General features: G+C 38.0%; 3 protein-coding genes across 6 annotated transcripts in view; 1 reads left to right on the top strand and 2 right to left on the bottom strand.

Annotated features, from left to right (window-relative positions):
• The window catches only part of LOC104595491 (mechanosensitive ion channel protein 2, chloroplastic-like), an 11,432-nt gene extending 71 nt beyond the window's left edge, over positions 1–11,361 (top strand). The window contains exons 1-14 of one of the 2 annotated variants that reach the window (XM_010256233.3): positions 1–373; positions 1,375–1,610; positions 1,738–1,797; positions 2,455–2,612; positions 3,071–3,194; positions 3,411–3,508; positions 3,609–3,722; positions 6,051–6,111; positions 6,713–6,862; positions 7,038–7,148; positions 7,310–7,477; positions 7,613–7,726; positions 8,508–8,564; positions 10,169–11,361. The exon at positions 1–373 is cut by the window's left edge and continues 71 nt beyond it. In XM_010256233.3, coding sequence (XP_010254535.1) covers positions 1,533–1,610; positions 1,738–1,797; positions 2,455–2,612; positions 3,071–3,194; positions 3,411–3,508; positions 3,609–3,722; positions 6,051–6,111; positions 6,713–6,862; positions 7,038–7,148; positions 7,310–7,477; positions 7,613–7,726; positions 8,508–8,564; positions 10,169–11,077 — 2,202 coding nt within the window. In that variant the 5' untranslated portion in view covers positions 1–373; positions 1,375–1,532 and the 3' untranslated portion in view covers positions 11,078–11,361. Of the gene's footprint in view, positions 374–1,347; positions 1,611–1,737; positions 1,798–2,454; positions 2,613–3,070; positions 3,195–3,410; positions 3,509–3,608; positions 3,723–6,050; positions 6,112–6,712; positions 6,863–7,037; positions 7,149–7,309; positions 7,478–7,612; positions 7,727–8,507; positions 8,565–10,168 lie in introns of both variants that reach the window. The other variant, XM_010256232.3, reaches the window with a different exon arrangement.
• A 550-nt stretch (positions 11,362–11,911) lies between these two features.
• LOC104595490 (O-fucosyltransferase 31-like) lies at positions 11,912–17,643 on the bottom strand. The gene is made up of 10 exons (XM_010256228.3): positions 17,208–17,643; positions 15,858–15,920; positions 15,568–15,649; positions 15,344–15,414; positions 15,097–15,185; positions 14,800–15,003; positions 13,746–14,013; positions 13,398–13,625; positions 13,082–13,279; positions 11,912–12,404 (listed from the first exon to the last, which is right to left on the bottom strand). The coding sequence occupies exons 1-10, from the start codon at positions 17,334–17,336 to the stop codon at positions 12,168–12,170; spliced, it is 1,569 nt and encodes a 522-aa protein (XP_010254530.1). The 5' UTR covers positions 17,337–17,643; the 3' UTR covers positions 11,912–12,167.
• Positions 17,644–18,754: 1,111 nt separating this feature from the next.
• Positions 18,755–22,608, bottom strand: part of LOC104595488 (putative ubiquitin-like-specific protease 2B) — a 46,499-nt gene continuing 42,645 nt past the window's right edge. For 2 of the 3 annotated variants that reach the window (XM_010256226.3, XM_088887700.1), the window contains 2 exons: positions 21,754–22,164; positions 18,755–19,679 (listed from right to left, as the gene is read on the bottom strand). In XM_010256226.3, coding sequence (XP_010254528.1) covers positions 19,080–19,679; positions 21,754–22,164 — 1,011 coding nt within the window. In that variant the 3' untranslated portion in view covers positions 18,755–19,079. The remainder of the gene's footprint in view (positions 19,680–21,753; positions 22,165–22,608) is intronic. The other variant, XM_010256227.3, reaches the window with a different exon arrangement.

Below are 22,608 nucleotides of genomic sequence, written 5' to 3'. Positions count from 1 at the left end.
AAGGGCGACGCTCTGTGAAAAGGACGCGGGACCACGAAAACGCAACCAAACACGAAACAACGCCCATTGACCACCAGCCCAAGGAATGTCTAACCCTCCTATTTCTCTTTTCTGGCTCAAACTCTACTACTATTTGGGTTTGATTTGATTTTATTTTTATTTTTGTTTTTTACAGTATTTCTCTCCGATTCGCCTCATTTTTTTGTTTCTATTATTCCGTCATTCTCTCTCTTTCTCCCTTTCTCTCTGTGTGTCGCTCATCGCTTCCACCAGAGACCAATATTAGTTAATTAAAGAACGGGTAGATTCAAAAAGAACGAGGAATTCCCATTATTTCTTCGCTAAAGGGGAGGTCACAAAGTTTTTTTAGGAGGTAAGTGTAATTGTTGATTTCTATTTGCAATTTTCCTTCTAATTCGTTGTGGGAAGCTAAAGGAGATTAGTTTCGCTTGCAGGATTAGGATATACACCTCTCACCCTTTTATTGCATTATTTTCAGTGAGAGATGGATCAATTAATGGGTTTTATCATTTTTATATTTGACTGTTTTCCATTCGGGGGTGCAAATTAACGAAAAACAGCCCACTTTTGGTTTAATTCCGCCAAATTCTAATGTAACAGGGTCTGATTCGTCAGATAATTTTGAAAATTTAGGGTTTCTGTTCAGATAGCTGGACTTCATTTCAATTATATCTGGGTTTTCCTCGTTATGGTTTCTGCTGATCCTTCTTTCTCTCTTTGTTAAATTTTATGGAACTTATGACCTTAACGTACGACGGGACCTTGTTGTTTTGACTTGTTTCATTCTCTTAGTGACGCACGAAGGACATACTTATCCGAGTGGTAAATCAGGTTTCGTTGTTATTGGGAAGACTATTAGGAAACCCAGCTGAAGGAAACCTACAATGCCGAGCTTGAGCACTATTCTCAGAACAATTTTATGTGCACGACCGGGCTTTATAAAGCTGCAGAGAGTGACATGAAGCAGTTGGTCTTGTGGTGATTTATTTTGCATGGTTTCTGGAGACAAATGTCTTAAAGGAGCATAATTTTGTTCACTAGATGCTTACATAGAGCAGTATGGGCTTAAAATACCGCACATTCATGTTGCCTTGGAGACGCATCTTTGAACCTTAATTTTTCTTTGTTTTCCTGCTGGTTTGTGCGCCATTGGATATACATTCGATTCCTTTCTTTCTTTGCTTTTTCATCGTCAACATCATTACACAACCTTATTTACAGAAAAAGACGATGTTCATAGGCCAATATTTTATTTGCAAAATCCTAATTCTGGAGGTTCAATAAATGGTGTTTTTCTTGGTTAACATCCACTATATTTTGCTGCAGGTTGACAATTTTGCGTTACCTTGGCAGGTTTTGGTATTTGGAAGTTCCTTGGCGTGGCAACCCTAAGTCTGTCTAGTCTTTCTGCTTCTTGTTGAAATATTTATTTAGAGACCAGGGATTTAATGAAATTGGTATAGTGCAATGATTTTGTGCTACTAGTGAGATCCTCCAAACTCTGCCTAGTGATGGCGATTGCTGGTTCTTTGCAATTGTCCCATGAATTGGGACTTTGCAAGAACCATGTACATGGTAACCGACTCAAGGTACACACCTTTGAATTTCTTGAATACTATTATGTTGTTTGGCATTTTGTTTTTATGTTTCTGCATACATTGATTATGTCCTGATTCCTCTCTCTTTTGGTTCTTTTTTTTTCTTGTATTTTTCCAGATGATGATGGGTAGAGGCCGATTACATTTGTTGAGTGTTGCTCTTTCATCACATGCTTTGGTATGATTCTCTTTCTACCCCAAGTATGCACTTTTTTAGTGTTGATGGTACTTATACCTCATCTCAGGCGACTGCTAGAATGTTTGTAAACATCAAATTGAAGGCCTAGTGGAGGCTCTACTTTAACCTTTTCACAGGCCTTACAGTGCAAAGTTGATGATTACCACAATGGATTTACCCAACACAACTCAACTCAGCCTTGATTCCAACTGTTTGGGATTGGCTGCATGGACTATGTCTCATGATTGTGCTCTATCAAGAGCCACAGTTATCATATTGAATTTTTGGTGTCAATTTATTTTGTCTTAGAAATTCCTTATATAGTTTTTATTGCCTTATTTTTCATCGCTTGTTTAAGTGCTTTTAATAAGTCATTACCCAATGTTGGTCCCTAAAGTCAAGGACTCAAGGTATTGGGAGGAGTGGACTGGATATAGATCTAATCTCCAGCTTTAACGTTAAGTGACTACTCTAGACTCAATCCCATGTTTTCATTATTGCTAGCCCAAGATTTTACCATTGAACCAAGCAAGAGTTTTTATTTTATTTCTTATTTTTAATATATATGTATTTATTATAACTTTTTTCATTAGCTGGGAGATTTTTTTTTTGATTTGTAAGAATATCAGGATCTGAGAAATCCTATTTTCTTTTCAGCGGCAGGATGCTTGGACTCAGCGTGTCTCAAGCAGTATAAACAGGCCGATACATTCTTTGAATTCCAGATATAATGTTTTCATGTGCCAGTCTGTTCTATTGCCAGGTCAGGGAAATGGGATTCCCATCCTGAAAACTGCTACCATGGCGTTGACGAGGTATTTATTTCTTTTCCCCATTTCTTATTTACACACCAACATATTTTTATGAGTGCATGCAAACATGCTAAGTGCATAAATAGATCCACATACAGAAGGTCATTGATGCATAATCAACTTATAAAGTTATATGTTTCTATTTGTAAGCCTGTGGATGAAGTGATTTATTGCATGACTGATCCTGTTTGATAACTAAGTGGCATCTCTGACATTTTGACTTTTTTCATATTATTTTTAAAGTATGCTTGAAATAATAGACATTTATGTAGATATATTTTTGAGTGATGCATTGGAACACAAAGTATGTGCACATACATATGGTTAAATGGGGTTTTCGATTCCTAAGTGGAGTTTGAGTTGTATTTAGTATTCAGTTGCCATTGACTTGTTTGCCATGTTTATGCCATTTTTTGTTTTGTTTTGTTTTCCTTCCCTTAACTCTTCTAAGTATTGTGCAGGTCACTTAGTGCTCTAAATGGGAGTCCTGTTGTGGTTAAGTTGGCTCCAGCAGTTGGTATCATCATCTTCACAATCTGGGGGCTTGGGCCTCTCATGCGTATGACTAGGAACTTTTTACTTCATGTAAGATACCCCAGTGCCTGTCTTTCTCTTAGTTTATAAAAAGTTGTCAGAAAAAGCAGGAAACAGCTTAGAGGGGGGAACACTGAAATTTACATGGACAGTCACCTTTCTTTATTTCTTTTATTTTTAATTTCTACTGCAGTTCCTTTTCAAGTTGCCTCCTTGCTTAAAAGTGTGCTAATGCACTTCTTTTTTTGTTTTGGCAAATTCATGCAGAGGAGTGATAGTAGCTGGAGAAAGAGTAACACACATTATGTTATGACCTCTTATCTTCAACCTATGTTGCTGTGGGTTGGAGCAACACTTATCTGCAGGTGCCTTTGACATTACATTCCTGGATTATGAGAAAGGAGAGCTGTAAAGTATTTTTTACCCAACAATTTCTTCAATACTAAATATGTTGGAGCCTTGCAGGGCATTGGATCCAGTTGTTCTACCATCAGAAGCTAGCCAGGCTGTTAAACAACGCCTTTTACATTTTGTGAGATCATTATCAACCGTCCTGGCCTTTGCCTATTGTCTATCAAGGTGAGTACTTTTGCTGTCACAATCGGACTTAAAAATTGTTGAATGAAGTAGCTTCTCCGTTTTGGTTTGAGTAACAACCAACTAGTTGAGTAAGTGGTGAAATAAGCAACCTGCAGAAATGATCCTCAGCACCATATTTGGGGTACTAGAGGAATGTGCTGCTAATAATTGCTTTGCTTATCATTATTATTGTTTCTAGGATCTAATATTCAGATGCAAACACTGCTCATCGTTTGGATGCGTTTTTACATTTTTTTTTCTGCAAAGACATGCTTTCTTCTCTCTTTGTTCAGAGGTTCTCTATTTTATGTAATGGTCTTTTTTTTTTTTAAATCAGTGAAAGAAAATTCCATTAAGATGAGAAAAGAATACAGATTATGAGTAGCCTTGGCTACCCCACTAAAACTTAAGATGCTACCATCACTTTTGGTTTTTCATCCTTACAACTGGGCCCAAAAACAATGATCCCTGTTTGCCCCTTGTTTTGCTAGCTGGTCTGCAAATTCATTTGCTGCTCTTGGAGTCCACTGAAATAATAGCTGCATGTCCTTGGAGAGGCTTTAACCTTCTTGATGTCATTTATAAACAGCCAGGGTGTCTTTTCAGTTTGCTTTAACCAGCTTATCACTACTTTGGAGTTGCCTTCCACAACAAGCTTTCTCACCCCCAACTCCTTAGCTTTTTGAATTCCAAATACCACTGCCTCTAGTTCATCTGTGGTGGAATCACCTATTCCAATAGGGCCAGAGAACAATCCCACTACAATCCCCTTGTCATTTCTATATACTCCTTGGCTTCCAGATCTTCCCGGGTTTCCAAAGCTGCTTCCATCAACGTTTAGTTTGAGGAAACCTGATTCGGTTCGGGGGGGGGGTCCTGTTCCTTTAAGGCCTTCTTCTTAACAGCTGAAGAGGAAGCAACTTCTCTCCAATTCCTGATTATATCTTCCACAGAAAAGTCTGAAAATAACTTAAGAGATTTTACCCATGATGTTACCTTTATCATAATCCTTTCTATTAATTCTTCCTTGCATCTTTTCTTCTCTTCAAAAATTCTCAAGTTTCTTTCCCCCCACAGTACCCAAATTACTGCTGCCGTTGTGCATTCTTCTTTTTGGCCATCTGAATGTAGAAGAATCAAACAGCCTTTCCAAGTTCATTGGAGTATCCTGTCTGCAACCAAAAAAATAGAGGAACCAATCCCAAATACTGCTATCAATAGGACAGGAGACAAGGATATGATAAGAAGTCTCACCATTCGACTCACACAAACAGCACCAATTAGGTGAAAAGCACCAGCTAGGCCTCTTCCTCTGCATCAGATCACAGGTGTTGATTGCACTATGATAGAACTCCCAACAAAAAGCACCCACTTTGTGGGGGATAAGGCGACACCACACTTCTTTTACAGGGAAAGGTACCTCAGTTTGGGCAACAAGGATTTGAAGAAGGATGCACAACTAAAGACTCCAGAGGGATGAGGGGGGGGGTCCAAATCCTAGTGTCTTGTTTAGAATTGTCTAGAAACACCCCTTCAAGCAGCTGAAGTAAAGAAGACAAAGAACCCAGCTCAGAATCCCTCACATTTCTGCGTAGACCCAGATTCCAAGCAAAACCAGACAGGGAGGGGGAAGGGTGATGAAATCAGCAATCGGCTTGCCTTTGAGGGAGGAGAGGGCAAAGATTGAGGGGAACAAAGTTTTTAAGGAATGCTCACCTACCCACACTTCTTCCCAAAAATTGATTTTATTCCCTGATGGAATTTGAGAACACTAATAGTTTGTCTTTCAGGAGGTACTAACATCCAAATTGAGGGATGACTGAAGAACTTGTGTGCCTTTGCTTTTTCTTTTTCTTTTTTTTTTTGGTTAGGGGAATACCTTCCCTATGAATATTTTAGTTTTTTTTTTTTGTATTATTAGTACAGCTGTTCTTTGTCATCAATATGAAAAACTATTGCCTGCAATCTATAGTCTCATGATGAAAAAGACAGAGTGGCACGTTTCAGTATTCATTCCCACCAAAAAAGCTATAATCAATTATCAAATATCATTATCTATATCCATGGAATGACTTCTTGGTGCAAATCCCACAAATTTTCAGCCATGTTCATCGCAGATGCTATATTCCAGATATAAACACACATTTTGTGTTCTTATAATTGCTTCCTATAATCTAGTTTTATTAATCCACAATGTCCTTTTGAGTTTTATTGATGAACTTTGGCTTATTAATGTGTTGAATTTTGCATCTCCACTTTTCACTCTGCATGTTGAGTTGGATGGCATGCATCCATAATAACTAAATGAGTTATTTCTTTTTTATGCAGTGTGATTCAACAAACCCAGAAATTCTTTATGGAGAAGGTCGACCCTAGTGATACAAGAAATGTATGCTTTTGTTGCTTTAGCAATTTAGCACGTGCATCTTCTTTTATCATATTAGATTCACATGACTAGTTGATTATTGCTACAGAACTGGGCTAAGTCTGCAGCTAGTGATAAAACTAAGTGTCAAAAGTTGGTATATTCTGTCTAGGACATTGGAAGACCCACTGCTGGTATCTGACCTATAGATTTCATAATAGAAATTCATGTTGTAGAATATGTAGGTTTCTTTTCCTCTTTCTTCCTATTTATTTTGCATGCCATTTTCTTTTTCTGAATGGTACATGCATGACATATTCAAGTATGATGTGATAATATTAACCATACATAATAATTCTTAGTAGCCTCATGCTATATTCCTGATTGTATAGGATTTGGAGAGATGATTACCTTATATTTGTCCTATGTTTTTAATCTTTTGACAAGTTTGTAAAAAGTAAAAATGCTCTTACAATTTACGATATGATTCATGATTTGATTTGGTTCAATTTTCTCTATGATTTACAACATGATTACAATTTTTAGAGACATTGGCCTATTTTATCTTGAACACATGCCAGGTCAAATTTTCATTCAGTAACTAAGATTTCTTTGTTTCTGGCAGATGGGTTTCAGCTTTGCTGGAAAAGCTGTATATAGTGCAGTATGGGTTGCTGCTGTTTCTTTGTTCATGGAATTGCTAGGTTTCTCCACGCAGAAGTGGCTTACTGCTGGAGGTCTTGGAACAGTATTGCTGACCCTTGCTGGTCGTGAGGTTCTCTCGGTTTCCTCTGGTCCAATTGCACTTTTGATGAATATAATTCTGAAACTTAAAGGCTATATATATAATTATAAGGATACTAAGATACTATACATTTTCAGACTTTCTGTTAATTAGATGGATACTGAGATGCTGCAAAAGCTTGATGAAAATTGGTTATTGTGTTCAGATATTCACGAATTTCCTCTCTAGTGTGATGATTCATGCAACACGACCATTTGTTGTGAATGAATGGATTCAGACAAAGATTGAAGGCTATGAAGTTTCTGGGACTGTAGAGGTTTGTATTAAGTATCAAACCTCTATTTGTTAGTCTCTCTCTCTCTCTCTCATGGGGATGGGGCAGTGGTCAGTTTAGTAGGGGGTTGCATACATGGTAAGATCTAAGATTTACAACTCATTTGTGTTTCATTTTACATGTTGATATTTTTATGCTTTCAGCATGTTGGTTGGTGGTCACCAACAATTATTCGAGGTGAAGATCGTGAAGCTGTTCACATTCCAAATCACAAGTTTACAGTTAATGTTGTTAGGAATCTGAGTCAGAAAAGTCATTGGCGCATCAAAACCCACCTTGCCATCAGTCACTTGGATGTCAATAAAATTAATGTAAGGACCAATTGGATTTATCTCCTTGTTGACAGACAAGATTATGTTCTCTGCAAATGTATGTGGACATTCTGGACATCTAGCGGTTCCTTTCTCGTTGATATATGCATTTTTGGGTATTCTTTTTGTGTTCAGAATATTGTAGCAGACATGCGCAAGGTGTTGGCCAAAAATCCTCAAGTGGAGCAGCAGAGATTGCATAGGAGAGTGTTTCTAGACAATGTTGATCCAGAAAATCAGGCTCTTCTGGTAAGCCATTCTGTTTAATCTTTACAAATTGATAACAATTTGCTTATTATTTTTATTTACTTTTCATGAGATACTACTAGTTGAATGAGAGGGGTTGCAGAAAGAATGTTCTCAATCCTCTGAAGTTTAGCTTGAAACTTGTAAGTTATGGAAAAATAGAAGTAATTTGCTAATTTTGGAATTATGATGCCACATTTGGATTGTTCTTTTGTAGTCTGCTTAATTTGCTAATTTTGGTGCTAATTGCCAATTCATTTAACACAGAGGTATAAATAGAACAGAGCCAACTTTATTACCAATTTTTCAGGAGCCATTGGATAGCAGATGAAGTGGCTGAACTGAATGACTTGTTTCTTTGTTTTTTAGTGGACTAAATAACATAATATTTGATTCTGTAGTAATCAAACCTAATTTCAATTTGCCATTAAGGAGCTCACAACCTCCTTAGTAACTTGGTGAAAAACAAATCAATAGGCCATTTAGTTCAGCCATTTCAGCTGTTATCTAATGACCCCTTAACCTTGCTTCTGATTTCTGAAAGCTAAAATATAGTAATATTGTTCCTGGTGTCCCTCAATGCATATAATATTTTTTTTGGTAGAACTTGTGACCTTGAAATATCATTTGGTCTTGGTTTTTATTATTGATATGAAAAAAGAAAGGGTGCCAATATTAGTTATGATATTTCTTTTATATAAACATTATTCTTTTTTATGAATTATTATAAACATCACTTTATGATCAATTCTTAATTTGTCCTTTGGCTTGGAATTTGTTGCAGATTTTGATTTCCTGCTTTGTGAAGACTTCCCATTTTGAAGAATACCTCTGTGTTAAGGTGAGAGGATTTTAATTTACCTTTCAAATGCCAGTTTCAATTATATTGGGAAAATGGTGTACTTGTCTATCAGTGTACAATCATTGTACACTGCAGTTTGTAGTGCAAACTAGTATTGTACCATTCTAGCTATTATGAACCTATTATAGATATGCTGCAAACCTGCAACCCATTACGTTTAGTCCATTGACTAAGGACTACAAAAATAATTATAATACAATAATTCTGATAATGGGGTCCTAGTATGGGGAAAAGCAATTTGAGCCTCTTGCTGTGATGCCCAGAAACGATGACATGGACATGGATATGGGAAATGGGGATATGACTCTCCATGTCCTAAAAATCTGGACATATACAGGCTTCTAATGTAATATGCTCATATCATGCACTTTTATCTAACATGTGCAGATGTTTGGATATGATATCGGTAAACCAGGCATTTATGGGTATCCGGGTATCATAGATCCCTTGTTTTTATTGATAATTGGCTTGACAACCGAAAAGGGCAATATTCTTTTTTATTTGTATGAAATTTCCAGCTAATGGCTAACTAAACACAAAGGGCTCACATGGCTGTTTCCAACCATGTGATCCCTTCAAGTACCAAAAACAAAAAGCTGAGAGACATTTCTCTTGATGAAAATTAATAGAAGATTTGTCCATGATCATTTCAATCTTTTATCTGATGTTGGATGATGGATTTCAATTGCCTTTTCCTGGGTTTTTGATGGCTGTTGTGGCTGAACTCAAAGCTTGGAAGAGAAGTTAAGAGAAAGGAGGACGAATGAAGAGACACCTAGTAATCACTCTAGGGCCTTTGGGAATCACTCACCAAAAGTCACAGAAGTAGAAAATACTCTCGAGGGTTTATTAGCCATGGCATGGCAACTTTACTAACATATAGATTTTTTAGGTTCACAAAATGCTTCTTAAGTGTCTAGCAAATGACTCTAAAAACAAAAGAAAAACGTTCTGGTGCAATTTATGGTTTTTTAACCTCAAACATCCTCGGTGGAGGGGTGGCCACTGGAAAATTTGCTGTAATTTAGGGGTTTTCAACACTATAAATTGCTAAAAGTGATTCTCATTTTTTGAGATGGAATGAGTAATCTTCAGCCGGTGCCAGGGCCTGCAGGCATGTGCTTTATTTGTTTCCTATTTCCCATGCTGCAGAAGTGAATACTCTTTGGTTGTTATTTCAACACCCTTTCCTCGTACTTCTTCTTTTTCTTTTTTTATATGTATATAATTTTACAGCTTTTTACATTATAAAAGAAAAAGATGGATTCTCTATGGGGATAACTTCCTCTTATAACAAGAATGTAGAGGAAGTAGTTAGGTCTAATGGATTGGATTTAATCCCTTATATTTCATGAAGGGAAAATGTGTTGGCTAATAATTTTAAAATTGTGCTGCCATTCTTCTTGAGGAATCAATAGGACTTGAAAATTTATGCTGCTATTCTGTCACTAACTGTATAAAATTTTGAGTTCTAGCAACTCTTCTCCCCTCCCATGAATGGGTTGGCTTTTTTGCTTGTCTGTTAATTGTTTAAGTCTAGCAAATGAAAATTCAGCTAACATAGTTGATTTCTGAGGTAACAGGAAGCCATTTTGTTGGATCTCCTCAGAGTCATCAGCCATCACCGTGCCCGGCTTGCCACTCCCATCCGAACAGTTCAGAAAATATACAGTGATAAAGACATGGAAAATGTACCTTTTGCGGATACCATCTTTACCCGTACTGGTTCAGCTGCTAACCGTCCATTCTTACTGATTGAGCCTCCATACAGAATTAACAATGATGATAAAATGAAAGCTCAAGGTCGTCCAGTGCGTACAAATGAAGAACAGGATGCAAAGGTAGCAGGGACACAAACATCAGACTCCAAAGTAGATGCCAAGGTTGGGACAGGGCCATCATCTGACTCCAAGACAGATGTAAAGGTTGGAACAACACCAATGTCCGACTCCAAGGCGGAAACAATGGTTGCAGCAACATCAATTCCTGATTCCAAAGTAGATGGTAAGGTCGCAATAGTGTCATCGTCTGACTCCAAAGCAGATCCTAAAGTTGCAGCTATGTCAGTATCATCTGAGTCCAAGATGCAGAGTTCTGCGTCCGATGGCTCACCCCAAACCAATCCTGACAAGCAGGCCAAAAAGGCAAGTCCAGGTGGTGCACGACAAAAGAGCAGCAAGGTTGCTAATATGCCAATGGCAACGACTTCACATTCACAGCAAGATGGTGAGAGGCCGCCAGTTACACCACCTCAAATTTCCAGGCCTGCCTTGGAGGACAATATTGTTCTTGGTGTTGCTCTAGAGGGCTCAAAGCGAACACTTCCTATTGAGGAAGGAATGGATTCGTCTCCAACCAGTGCAGAAGCCAAAGAATTGGCGGCCTGTCGAAATGGGAATGGGTCTTCCTCTACCGGGAGTGATAAGGAAGAGGGCCAGATACGAGCAGCACCTGGTGCAACAGCAGGAGATCAGCGGGATCAGGGGAGGTGATTGATGCTTTTGTTGTTTACTCGTAGCAGTTTTTAACTTTTCCCGGTTTCCTTGGATTGAAAGATGCATGAGGCTGTGTTTTTGAAGGCTGGCTGATGAATATGATACATTGTATATGTCCCATTAAAAAAATGTAAAATTCATTTCATCTCGATCAAAGCAGTCAATTCTCCATAGGGGGGCGATCTATGCTGGTTGGTTGTATCATGTTCGGATATGCTAGAAACAAGGGGTTATTTACATCCGTTTAATTGGGATGAAGCTTACTGGCTTAGTTGATGATGATGAACGAGTCTCATCCAATTGCCATGAGAAATAATGAAATTGATCCAAGAGTTGGATGTTTACAAACGTTTCTAACGTTTCTCCTTTTGTAGTGTTGTTATAAATCCTAGCTAATTGCATACAGATTACAGGCATACAGCTTATTTGTTGATTATAGAAATCAATCACATGTTGACTATTTGTTGTAGATGTATTTGTTGCAAGTCAACGTAAGGGGTAAAATGACGATTATTTGTCTTGAAATCTCTCATTTTAAAACATACTTCCGTATTCTCTAAGCTTCATACCCCTTTGCATACACGCGCTTACTATGATGCATGTACCCCAGTGCTAGGTACAAGGTATTGTACTAATAGTTGACATCACCCCAAGTTTCTAACCCCACATCCTTTTGAGTCCAACCAATCAAATGTTATTTTGAATTTTGATATCTATGTCAAGTGAATCGAGATAAAGCAATGATGATTCAGACAGATACCAGGCTAGAAGAGTTGAGATTTAATTTTTTTTATTGGAGAATCACCAGCATCATCTGAATTGAAGCATTACTTTAGGAACAATTGGAAATTCTTCTATATTAGTGTTGTTATTACTGCAAAATAGGGTTTGAAGTTCGAAACTGGTGCAAAAGAATCAACATAAACATGTCAAACCCCCCTCCTCTCTCTCTCTCACACACAGAGGCACATATAGATACATGACTGATAATGATTCTTAAGGCGTATAGGATGTACTACACATACTGAAGAAACTGCATATTCCTACCTTTATTACCAGCTCTACAAGCCACAATCATAGTTGCAACTCATATAATGAGTTGTTGTCGTGATGTACTAGCCCTACACATGCAATCAGGGGCAGGATATGTATAGATGGATTGCTTCTCCTTCTTCAGTCTGATCTGTCCTTGTCTATCTTTGTGCCCCTCCAGAACTGCTCTCTGAAAATCTGACCATCCCATACTCTTGTTCAGGAAGAGCTGACCTAATAATGCCATGTTTGGCCGTATGGTCTTCAAATTTTGATATGCTCGATGACCCACCTGATGAAAACCACCAAAATTCAAATCAATTATGGTTTATGATATGAACAGAGTGCCACTTATCTTTCTTCATATAAAGGCAGGCATCTATTGTACAGCACAGTCATGGTAGTATCCATGGAAAATGCAGATGGTATGATGCAGCAGGAACACTCGCTATTTCAATGGATGTCAAAAGGATCTCAGATCCTTTATTCCTGATTCCGCTGTTATAACCATTCAGCATGAATAAATCAATTTAAGAAAACCTGAAACCACCAGATGAAAACAAGGCAACTGGCCCTTAATATTTTCAACCAATTGGAACCCCCAGACATGCATCAAAACTGAATTAAGCATTGAACTGGTATAACTGGCAAAACCAACTGGTTGAAGCCCTGGCAAGCTGGTATTGGATCCTGTATTTGCTTCTGCTTCTGAGAACAGGTGATCACATCAACTAGACTAGGGTCAGACAGTGGGTCCACCCAGACTGGAATTTCTTGTCATGTTGAGTCATTGACTAGTTGACCTCCTGATCATAACCATTGGTTTGGGTTTATTCTTTAATCAAGGATATATTACCAACTAGGGCCCATAGAAAGATGGGCTTCGCTGTTCTGTCACATGTATAAGTTTAATTAGAAACAGTTTCATTCTTTTGGACTTGGCCATAGATTGAAGGCAAATATACTTACCAATGCATTGTGCATATTTCCAGGAGATGCTGAGATAAAGATATCACTATGCATACTGACATAATAATCAACTGCAGCTAATAAAGAAGCTTTTCCTTCAATCTTCACACGTTCCTCTTCAGAAGCAAGGCTCTTTTTATCTTCCATCAGGGGGAACAGCTTACGCAAAGATGAGATCCTTGCTTCACCACCATAGACCTAGAAAATATGGGATATCCAGGATTTCAAATTCCAGATAAATAGCAGGTTTGTCAATTTCAAGTTCTAAATAAAATGCATGAATTTTCCTCCTCCATAGATAAGGCATGTGACACACCTTGTGGGAGGCTAGATAGAGATGAGTACTATTGTCAAAGCCCAAAGCTGCTAGCAGCAATCCAATCTCTTCTGGGGTCAATGGGCAGCGTCCCTGACTCCTCAGCTCCTCATCGGTGAACTGAGAGTTTAAAACCCTCCCCTGCCAAATCACTTGTCTGTATTTTGCCAGAGCCAGTTTTTCAGCTTTACCCCCACCAAAATCACAGGCCGAATGGGCAGCCATATCCTGCAAAATAAGTAGATGGAGAAGGTAGTGTATAATAAGAAATTACCTATGAATAGCAATATTTCCAACACAGAAAATTAAATGGTTCAGAAAATGATTGGTGACAAGAGTACACCATACCTTATCAAACCTAAGATGTAGAACAGCAAACTTTCCAGCTTCCAATTTGTTTCTTTCAGTTGTTTTCTGCAGGTATTCATTACCTACTAGTGCATTTCTGCCAGGAGGATGCCTAAGGCGACTGACAAGGGTTTCTCCCAGTTCTCTGATGTGAGGAACAAAGACCAAAGCTTGAAAGTTGACTTTACAACGTAGGCGTTGAATTTCCATAGGCAAGTTGTCGAAGGCCAAACGATGAGAGAACGGTGCAATGGCAGCAATACCATAACTGGACCAATCTCCAAGAATGTAAGATTATTATAATTATGAAAATGAAATTATTAATCAACCACAACTATCACTTAATGTTATATATGGCATGGAACAGCTATCTACACATGCAGGGTATTATTAGTGATTCATCAATCTGAAAATGATCTCTTGGCATTACCAAGATAAAAATGCCATTCGAATTAAGTGGTATCAAATTTCAAATTCAGGATGCAAAATAACATTTTTTTTTCAAAGGTAAATGAATTTGTATTAAAGAGGGAGAGCTTACCTTGAAATAAAATGTAATTACAGCCTGTATTCGTTGTATATATCTAGACAAAAATTACCATTTTTCACTTTTTAAATATCCTAAAAATTGGAAGCACTGTAAAACCAGGGAAGATCTAAGTGATATTTCAGTAGATGATTGAGATAATGAGGGGAGAAAGAAATGTTATTTGATAAAGGATTGCTAAGTTAGAATTCTCCATGTGGGAAGAACATAAAATGGAGAAATGGTAGGGCATAGTTCATCTTGGTATTCATCAACAGATTCAATCTTCTAAGATTCTCATACCTCTTATCAGTCAAAATAAAACCAAGTGATCACAACGTGCACTTAGTTCAGTTCACAAACAACTCAGCCGAATTATCCAAAAAAAAAAAAAGAAAAACTCAGCTGAAAGAAAAAAAAACCCAACTTTATCAGTAGAAGTGCATTCAGTCATGGAATGTAATGGATATCTTGGACTCAATAGGATTTAAATTTAAATCACAAACACAAATCTAACTATCAACTTACCTTTGTAGTACAGGCAAAACATTCTCCAGATACCAATTAGCTGAAGCATGAACAGGTGTTGTTTTTATTCTCGTAGCTCGAATAGCTGTTGCATAATACTCCCTAGTGCTCCATGAGTATTCTTTAGGCAGTTCTTTAACTATAGAAATTTCATCCTTCAGGACATTAATAAAGTGATCCACATCAAATATTTCTGAGAATGAGCTGCAGGACAAATGCATAGTCGGAGTTATGCCTCCTTGAACACGTTAACCAACTGGACCACATGCACAGTAAAGATATTTTCCAATCAAGTACCTTGAATCCTGCCAAACAGGATTTACTTCAAAGTGTGGGATCACAAGTGTTGCATTCAAGATTTTAGCAACAGCAACTGCATCACAAATCTATAAAATAAAAACAGGTTAGCCTAAAGAAAGTATATTATTTTTTGAGGCCAACAAATAACCATAAAACAAACATAATGCATAGAATTTTACCATCCATGTTTATCCCCTTGATCTCTATGTTAAATTTATTTTAGGGATAAACTTAGATTACCTACCCCCATTCTCTGCTGGTTCAGTCCTCCATCCAGAAATACCTGTATGTATCCCTGGGACTTCTCTGGAATCACTGCAAGAGAAGGCAAAGGAGTCTGTTGGAAAACAGGATCAATGCATGTATAAAACATTTTCCTCAAGAATCCCTATTCCATTACTCTGTCATATATGAATTGTTTGCAAAATCTCTTTCATCATTTGAGGCACAAACAGACAGAGCACTCACCAGAGGGATTTGCAGAATTGATGCAAGGTTTCCATCCTTGATCGGCTAAAGGGGACCACAGATCAGATTGTTGCCTGTCTGACTGAAGGTAAGGGAACAACAGGAAAGAAAAATAAAACATCAGCTCATAAGATCATCTTAGCCTCCTTTTGTTTCAATGTGAAAGGATGAAAAAACAAGTATTATGAAAATAAAGCTGAAACATCTTGGGTGCAATTGTTCTCCACCCTTTTATGTTGAAACAGATGGAGCATCAGGAATGAACATTTCATGGGAAAATATATACTCACTGATTGCCGTTGTAAAGCACCCTTCAGCAGAGGTAAATGTCTGGGTTTAGGAGCGTTCCATTCCTGCAAGATATGCCAACTCTTTGTTAGACGGAATAACAATAAGCCATTGCATGAAAAAAATGTGCATCAGTCATGAATCTATTTGTGCTAGAAGAGAGCCCCATATTCCATGGAGGAGTGACTAGATTTAGTTTCCTAATAAAAAGGAAACTGGACCAGTTATGAGTGAGTTTAAATTGCTCCATGTTAAAATGCTTTCTTTTTCTTTCTTTTTTTTTTTTCAAAACTTCAAATAAAAAAAATGTTTAGAGGGGCCAGCGGGAGCGGAGAGGAATTGTGACATGGACAACTCCATTTTAAATGTATAATAGATATGCATGGAGTAGTCCTGTTGATTTGCATTTTATAGAGGCATTAGAGATTACAAAATCAGCCTGCCAATACATGGTATACGTTGTGGTGTTCAATAATGGTACACCACCAATGCACAGTGTACATCTTTAGACAATTTAGGATTTCTGTATATGATGATGTTTAATTTGGTTGATAAGTAATGCACAGAGATTCAGAAATAAATACTTACTTTGGAAGAATCCATGCCTGAGGGTCCTATTAACTTGGGTCTGAACACATTCATGCACCAAATATTGCAAATTCAAAAACCCAGAAAACTACATAGTCCAAATAGGATTCTACTACCAATTTCCATTTGAATAACTTAACTAATTAACAAGAAAAGAGAGGAAAAAATAAATAAAAGAATGAAATAATTAGATAAGTTCCTAGTATGGTATCCAGTAACAAAAAAAAAAAAAAATCATTGATAATAGTTGGGAAATCGTTCTCGTAAACACTACAAAAGGCCCAGAGAAGTTTCTACGCTTTAAACCACGTGAATCAATTCCGTTCATTGGGCAAGTGGCAGAGCGACTCGTTCAACTCACTGAGTCCACCCGGCAAACCCATCCTGAAGCATATTCTCCATTCCCCCAACCCCCCAAAAAAAGAAAAAAGAAAAAAAGATCCTCTTTCCAATTATTCTATCTTTGTACCCTCAATTATAATGTAGTTTAATTTAAAATTTGTAAAAAAAGAAAAATTAAAAAATAAGCGTGTTTGGTAAGATCACTGGCTTGGCTTCCGAGTCAACACACCGAAGTATCAAACTGATAGCAATAAATCCCCGAATCATCAAATAATCCTGCAATTGCTCGGCTGCTAAGCTGAATCTCTTCATTTCTCTCCATAAAGAACATAGTCACAAACCCATCCACCCCCATTCACAAACACGATCACATACAGAAACACAGAGTAATAGAGTAAACTTGATAGAGAAGAAAGACGTACCGAGAAAACGGAAGGCGAGGCGTGGCTCAAGGGGCTGAAGAGATGAGGGAAGAAAACGGGGAGAAGCAGCACCAACAGACCTGCAAAGGTTCCTCTTTGAGAACTGACATTGTGGCGATAAAGCCTCATCGTCGCCGCAGCAGAGCAGCACTGCAAAGGTTCGTTTTGAGATCTGAACAAGACCCGCTTTCTGCAACTGGCTTATGGTGGTGGAAGCCCTAAACCTCTTCCTGGTCCTGGAAGAAGAGGAGGAGCAAAAGTTTACCCGGAGAGACGGCAAAGCAAGAAGAGTCAAGAGGAAGGTATCTTCACTTAGGCTGAGCTTGGCCATTATTGAATATTGATTGCTCCTCAGATGGGGATGGGAGGTGTCTCTTCGAGAGGGCCCCGGGAAAAAAGAAGACAGAGCGGCAACACGGGCATCACAGCACAGCTCGTGATTTTTAGATCAATAATATAATATAATCAATAATCTAGAAGAGCTTTGAGCAATAATAACACGCCACGTGATCTCACGAATTAACTAATCCGACAAGAAAGGCGATCGAATAGTTTGTTGTTGATGAGATATTAATTGTGAAAATAATGTTGAGCTATATCAGATCTGAGCTCGTTGCTAGCCATGTGTCGGGCAAGGCAGTTGTTTCAGAGAACCTCGACTCGAGTGATCCGATGAATGAATGAATGAATGCTCTCCATCTAATTCAAGGCTCTAGGGTAATACTAAAATGCACAGAAATATAAAAATAGGGTTTTGCAATGTTGATTCTATTATTATTATTAATTTATCAAAATTTAGGGGTGAAATTGATAAATATAAATTCGGGTATATATATAACTTCTTATGACGAAAGTAAATCCCATTCAAACAAATGCTCGTAATAAGTAACAGAAAGTAAGTACAACATGACTAGTAAACAACAAGAAGACATGGCATTCGCATCGTGATGGTAAAAAAATTAGACAAATGAATGGCCAAGATCATCAAAGTTCTATGTCGAAAAACTGGCTTTTACCCTTTGAAAAAATAAAAATGAAAAAACCTTTTCAAGAAATATACCTGGGCCAGCTGATTAATGTAGTCGGAGTTGACCCATTTTTTAATAATTAAGAAAAAAAAGGAACGTTAAAAATACAAACTTTAGGCTATGTTTGATTTGAAGGAAAAAGTAAGAAAACCTTTACAAATCTTGGATAGGTTTTGATATCTTTTCCTTCCTTTTCCTTCAAACCAAACATAGCCTAAGTTAAGAAACTTGATCAAAAGGAAGAAAATGGTTCAGGATCAATTGGCTCCTCCGAGAATATGTGCTATAAAGATAAGATTTTGATGCTTCACTAAGAATTGGGATTTGCTCCTCGCACAGCACACCTCGAAGCCCCATCCCACCTTGTATTGGGAACATCTCCCCACAAACAACAAGATAAAGTATGCAAGATGTTCCCGATGTGACCAGAAGCCCCAGAAAAATAAATTGCTTCTCTGTTATGTGATCTTGGTTGTAATACCTACCATAACCATAAGCTCAAGCTGATTCAGGAGGTCCTTCACATAAAAAGAGTGATTATTGATCAACGACTTGGGAAGGGGGGGGATTCATTGTATGATGCATGGTTCTTTACAAGAAATATTTTTTTGATGAATATCTTTACAAGAAATATTACCACAAAGGGCTACCTTCCTACAAGAAAAATATTAGCAAATCTCAAATCCTATGATTGGACACCCAACCCTTCTCAATGTAGAGCCGTGAAAAAAATATTCACAACACGGCAAAATCAGCAACCCCAGTAAGAAGACAAATACCCCTCTGATTACCCAAGTCGTGAATACTTCCTTCTGGCACTGACAGACCTCTTGCTTGTCAATTGTCACAGTTCTTCAAGGGGAGGCCCGAGCCTTGGCCGTTTTACAACTCTTTCATCTGAATCTGACAGTGGATCATTACTCCCTATTTCCACATGATTGGCCATAAAATCCAGGTTTTCAGTTGACTCAACCTCATAATGATGGGTCGGGGCAAGGGGATCTTGGCAAGTAATGGATCCATTATTCTCACACATTGTATCCATTTCTTGAGAATCCTCAACAATACAATTCTCCAATCTTTCATTGGAGGCTGAAGTTGGGCTTCCCGTGAGACACCAAATTTTTTCTGGTGAGTCTGCTGCTGGCTTCTCTGCCACTGTTTCCTCCGGCTGATTTGCACCAACAACATCCCTATTTTTAAAATGCTCACCCACCTCTATTTCTGATGAAATTTGTGCTTCACAACCAGAGGAATTAGGAGAGGAGCTTTCATCCTCATCTTTATCCAGTTGCATGCAGATTCTTGGATTCCAAAGTGTGCCTGTTGCTCCAAAATCTTTACAGAAATATGAGGAAGCCATGCAAGCTTCATTTGGCTGAAAGGCTTCACCTGATGGTGAGTACGCAAATTGTTTACCAGTTTCAGCATCCTGTAGTGCATCCTGTTTTCAAACACAACAAAGAAAATGGCAAAATAAATAAGTTGAACCATAAAGTTGGCTAGAGATGCTTCATCAATCTTATGGACCCTCTTAAAATGGTAAATGAAATAATTCCAATGCTCCCAGTACAAAGTGCATAATGATTCTGATCCACTTTATCCAAGCCAAGACTATGGAAAACTTTGTGGACATATCCATTCTGAGTTTTATTAGGTATTTTACATAAATTCCCTAATGGGCCTTGAGCGTGGTCTAATGAACTTAAAAGCTCAATGTTTTCTTGTAGAATATGTAGGTATTGTAGTAAACTCAAGAAAGATCCTTTTTTTTATTGGAAACGGTTCAAGAAAGAACCTTATCCTAACATGTTCTCGACTGTCATGCTAGACGACTGGCTTTGCTAATAAGCTTGTGGCACAGGAATGCACTTGGTGGAACCTTCATGTCAAGGAATATAAGTAGGAATTATGTAGAAAAGTAATCTGGTTAAAATGTAACCGTTGCTGCTTCTGAGACCTAAATAGTCCAAGTGTCCAACAAGGACCCTAACCACAGCTAGGCTTGACATGGAGACAGGCATTTTGCAGGGATTTCCTGTTGTCCACAGCAAAATGTTTCTGCACCATTGACTAAATAAGCAAGAACCAAGCTGTGTTGCACTGCATATCTAAGTCAGGATCTTTAATGGTATCAGACTACACTCAGCAATCTTTGTCCTTCAACTTTTCCTTTGCCAAACATCCTCTCAACAAAGTTTCCCTTCCAAAGAAGTCTGGTGTGGGCTGGTTCTCCCCAAGGTTATGGCTTTGTGTTGGAAAGTGTGGCATGGTAAAGTAAACACAATGGCTAACTTACAAAAGAGAAGACCCTTCCTTTGTATTTCACCAAACTGGTGAAATCTTTGCAGATCTCATGGTGAGGATTGTAATCACTTATTTTTATCTTGTAGTGTAACTGCAAAGCTCTAGGTTTGACTTCTATCTTTGTTTGGGTGTAGTTGGGATATGCCAGCAGAAGTAAGCACAATCTTTAACCCTTCTATGTTCTCTTGGCCCCATAAAAGAGGAAGGAAAATGTGGTGTGTGCGAGCAGCCTTGTTATGGACAGTTTGGGAAGAAAGGAATGCCAGGATCTTCTAGGAAAAAGGAAGGAGCAGTCAAGCCTTGAAGGACTGCAATATGTACAGGTCAATACATAGGTTAAAGACTTTGGAATTGTTTAATCATTTCTCCTTTACTGATTGTTGGAGGGATTGGTTATCAGTAGCAAGCTGTTCCTCCTCCAAGGTAAGGGTATTGACTAGCTGGGTCCCCCCTCTCAGTTCATTGAAGCTGAATTTTGATGGGAGCAGCCAGGGTAACCTGGGTCCCTCTAGGTTGGGAGGTGTACTGAGGAATGAGGCTGGAGAGGTTGTTTTACTCTACTATGGCCCATTAGGTGTTAAGAACTCTATTTGGACAGAGCTGTTAGCTGCAATACAAGGAATACTTCTTGCAAAAGAAATGGGTGTGGAGTGGCTTCTGATTGAAGGGGATTGTAAGAGAGTGGTGGACTGCTTAAATAATCCAAAGGATGTCACTTGGGTCTACAAAAATGAGTTAAAGAAATTCAAATGGCTGACAAGGAATATGTCTGTAATAGTGTATAGTGGGTTGGGAGATCAGCTAATGCATTTGCTGATATCTTGGCAAAACAAGGGACAAATAGGGAAACATTGTTCTGGGCACAACTGTAACTTTTGTTTTAACATTCATGTACTCTTTGATGTAGTTTATGTGTTTTCTGTTTGGAGAGGCGGCACCTCATGCCTCTCTAACGGGATTTTCATGTAACCAATCTTTGAATTAATGGAATATGATTTTTATTTATCAAAAAAAAAAAAACTTTGTCCTTCAACTTTTATGAAGAATACAAACTTTTCTCTTTTACACAAGGAGGTAGCTTGCACATTCTTAGAGTTAGGACCACTTTACTATCAAGTGAATCAGGCTCATAGATTTGTTACTTCCAAAATGATACGGGAGGTGTGTCAATTAAATAGAAAGTTTGGGTGGCATCAAGAAATAGTAAATACCTCAACTGGTGATATAGCAGAGTTTAGTCTTTGCAAAGGTTCCGCCTGATCAAAAAGCTGATATTGCCCATCAGGGAATGATCCAGCAGAAGCTCCTGGTTCAAGTAACTCCCTGGTGCATTGAGAACCACCAAGAGATGATGCAGACAACAGTTTGATTTCAATACCTCGTTCAGCAGTGGAACAAGATGAACTAATATCAGATGGCTTTACTGGGCTAAGTTTCTCAGAGAGAAACTCCACTGTATTTTCAGTATCATTATTTTTTTTTAGAAATTCAGAGTGATTCTCATCACCACAAGCAGTTGAAGGTACTTTCTGTAACTGATCTTCAAGGATTTCATGGATTATTTTCTTAATATATGCACGTTTCAGAGATGCCTCAGAAGGTAGAAACCAGTCCATGTTAAGCTGTAAAAAACACAAATGTAACCAAGGCAACTTAGAACATAAAAAAGTAGGAGGAAAATCAAAACGAGGAAAAAAAGAGAAAAAAAAACACAGCCACCCTCTTTTTGTTCATTGGTGTGTGTGTTAATGATATTGAGGGAATTCTTTGTTTACACAAATCAAACACAACATTCCAACAGAAATCATCATAAGGTGTTTGGTTAGGTTGAGTTAACTAAAAGGTCTCATTCTGCAACTATCCAATTCTAATCCTCACTCCCACAAGCAGTTCAATCTATAGCTACAACATAAAATAATTAAACCCAACTTCAAGTTAAACATGCATGTCATCAATTAAGCCTTAACCTAGCTATTTGATAGAGGTTATAGTTCTGCACGATAGTCTGAAGCCCAAAAGGGGAACACTATTGTTAGGTCGTCTTGGTGTAAATTGCGCCCAAGCAT

Source organism: Nelumbo nucifera, chromosome 5, assembly GCF_055504915.1.
Source record: "Nelumbo nucifera cultivar China Antique chromosome 5, China Antique-T2T, whole genome shotgun sequence".
Taxonomy (NCBI): domain Eukaryota; kingdom Viridiplantae; phylum Streptophyta; class Magnoliopsida; order Proteales; family Nelumbonaceae; genus Nelumbo; species Nelumbo nucifera.
Note: the sequence above shows the minus strand (reverse complement) of the source record. Positions and strands in the feature narration are given on the sequence as shown.

Coding starts and splice junctions, on each gene's coding strand:
- LOC104595490 (XM_010256228.3), bottom strand. CDS start 17,336: ATGAGGCTTTATCGCCACAATGTCAGTTCTCAAAGAGGAACCTTTGCA. Junction 15,921..17,207: donor CCTCGCCTTCCGTTTTCTCG/GTACGTCTTTCT, acceptor CATATCTTGCAG/GAATGGAACGCTCCTAAACC. Junction 15,004..15,096: donor CCTGTTTGGCAGGATTCAAG/GTACTTGATTGG, acceptor TTTGTCCTGCAG/CTCATTCTCAGAAATATTTG.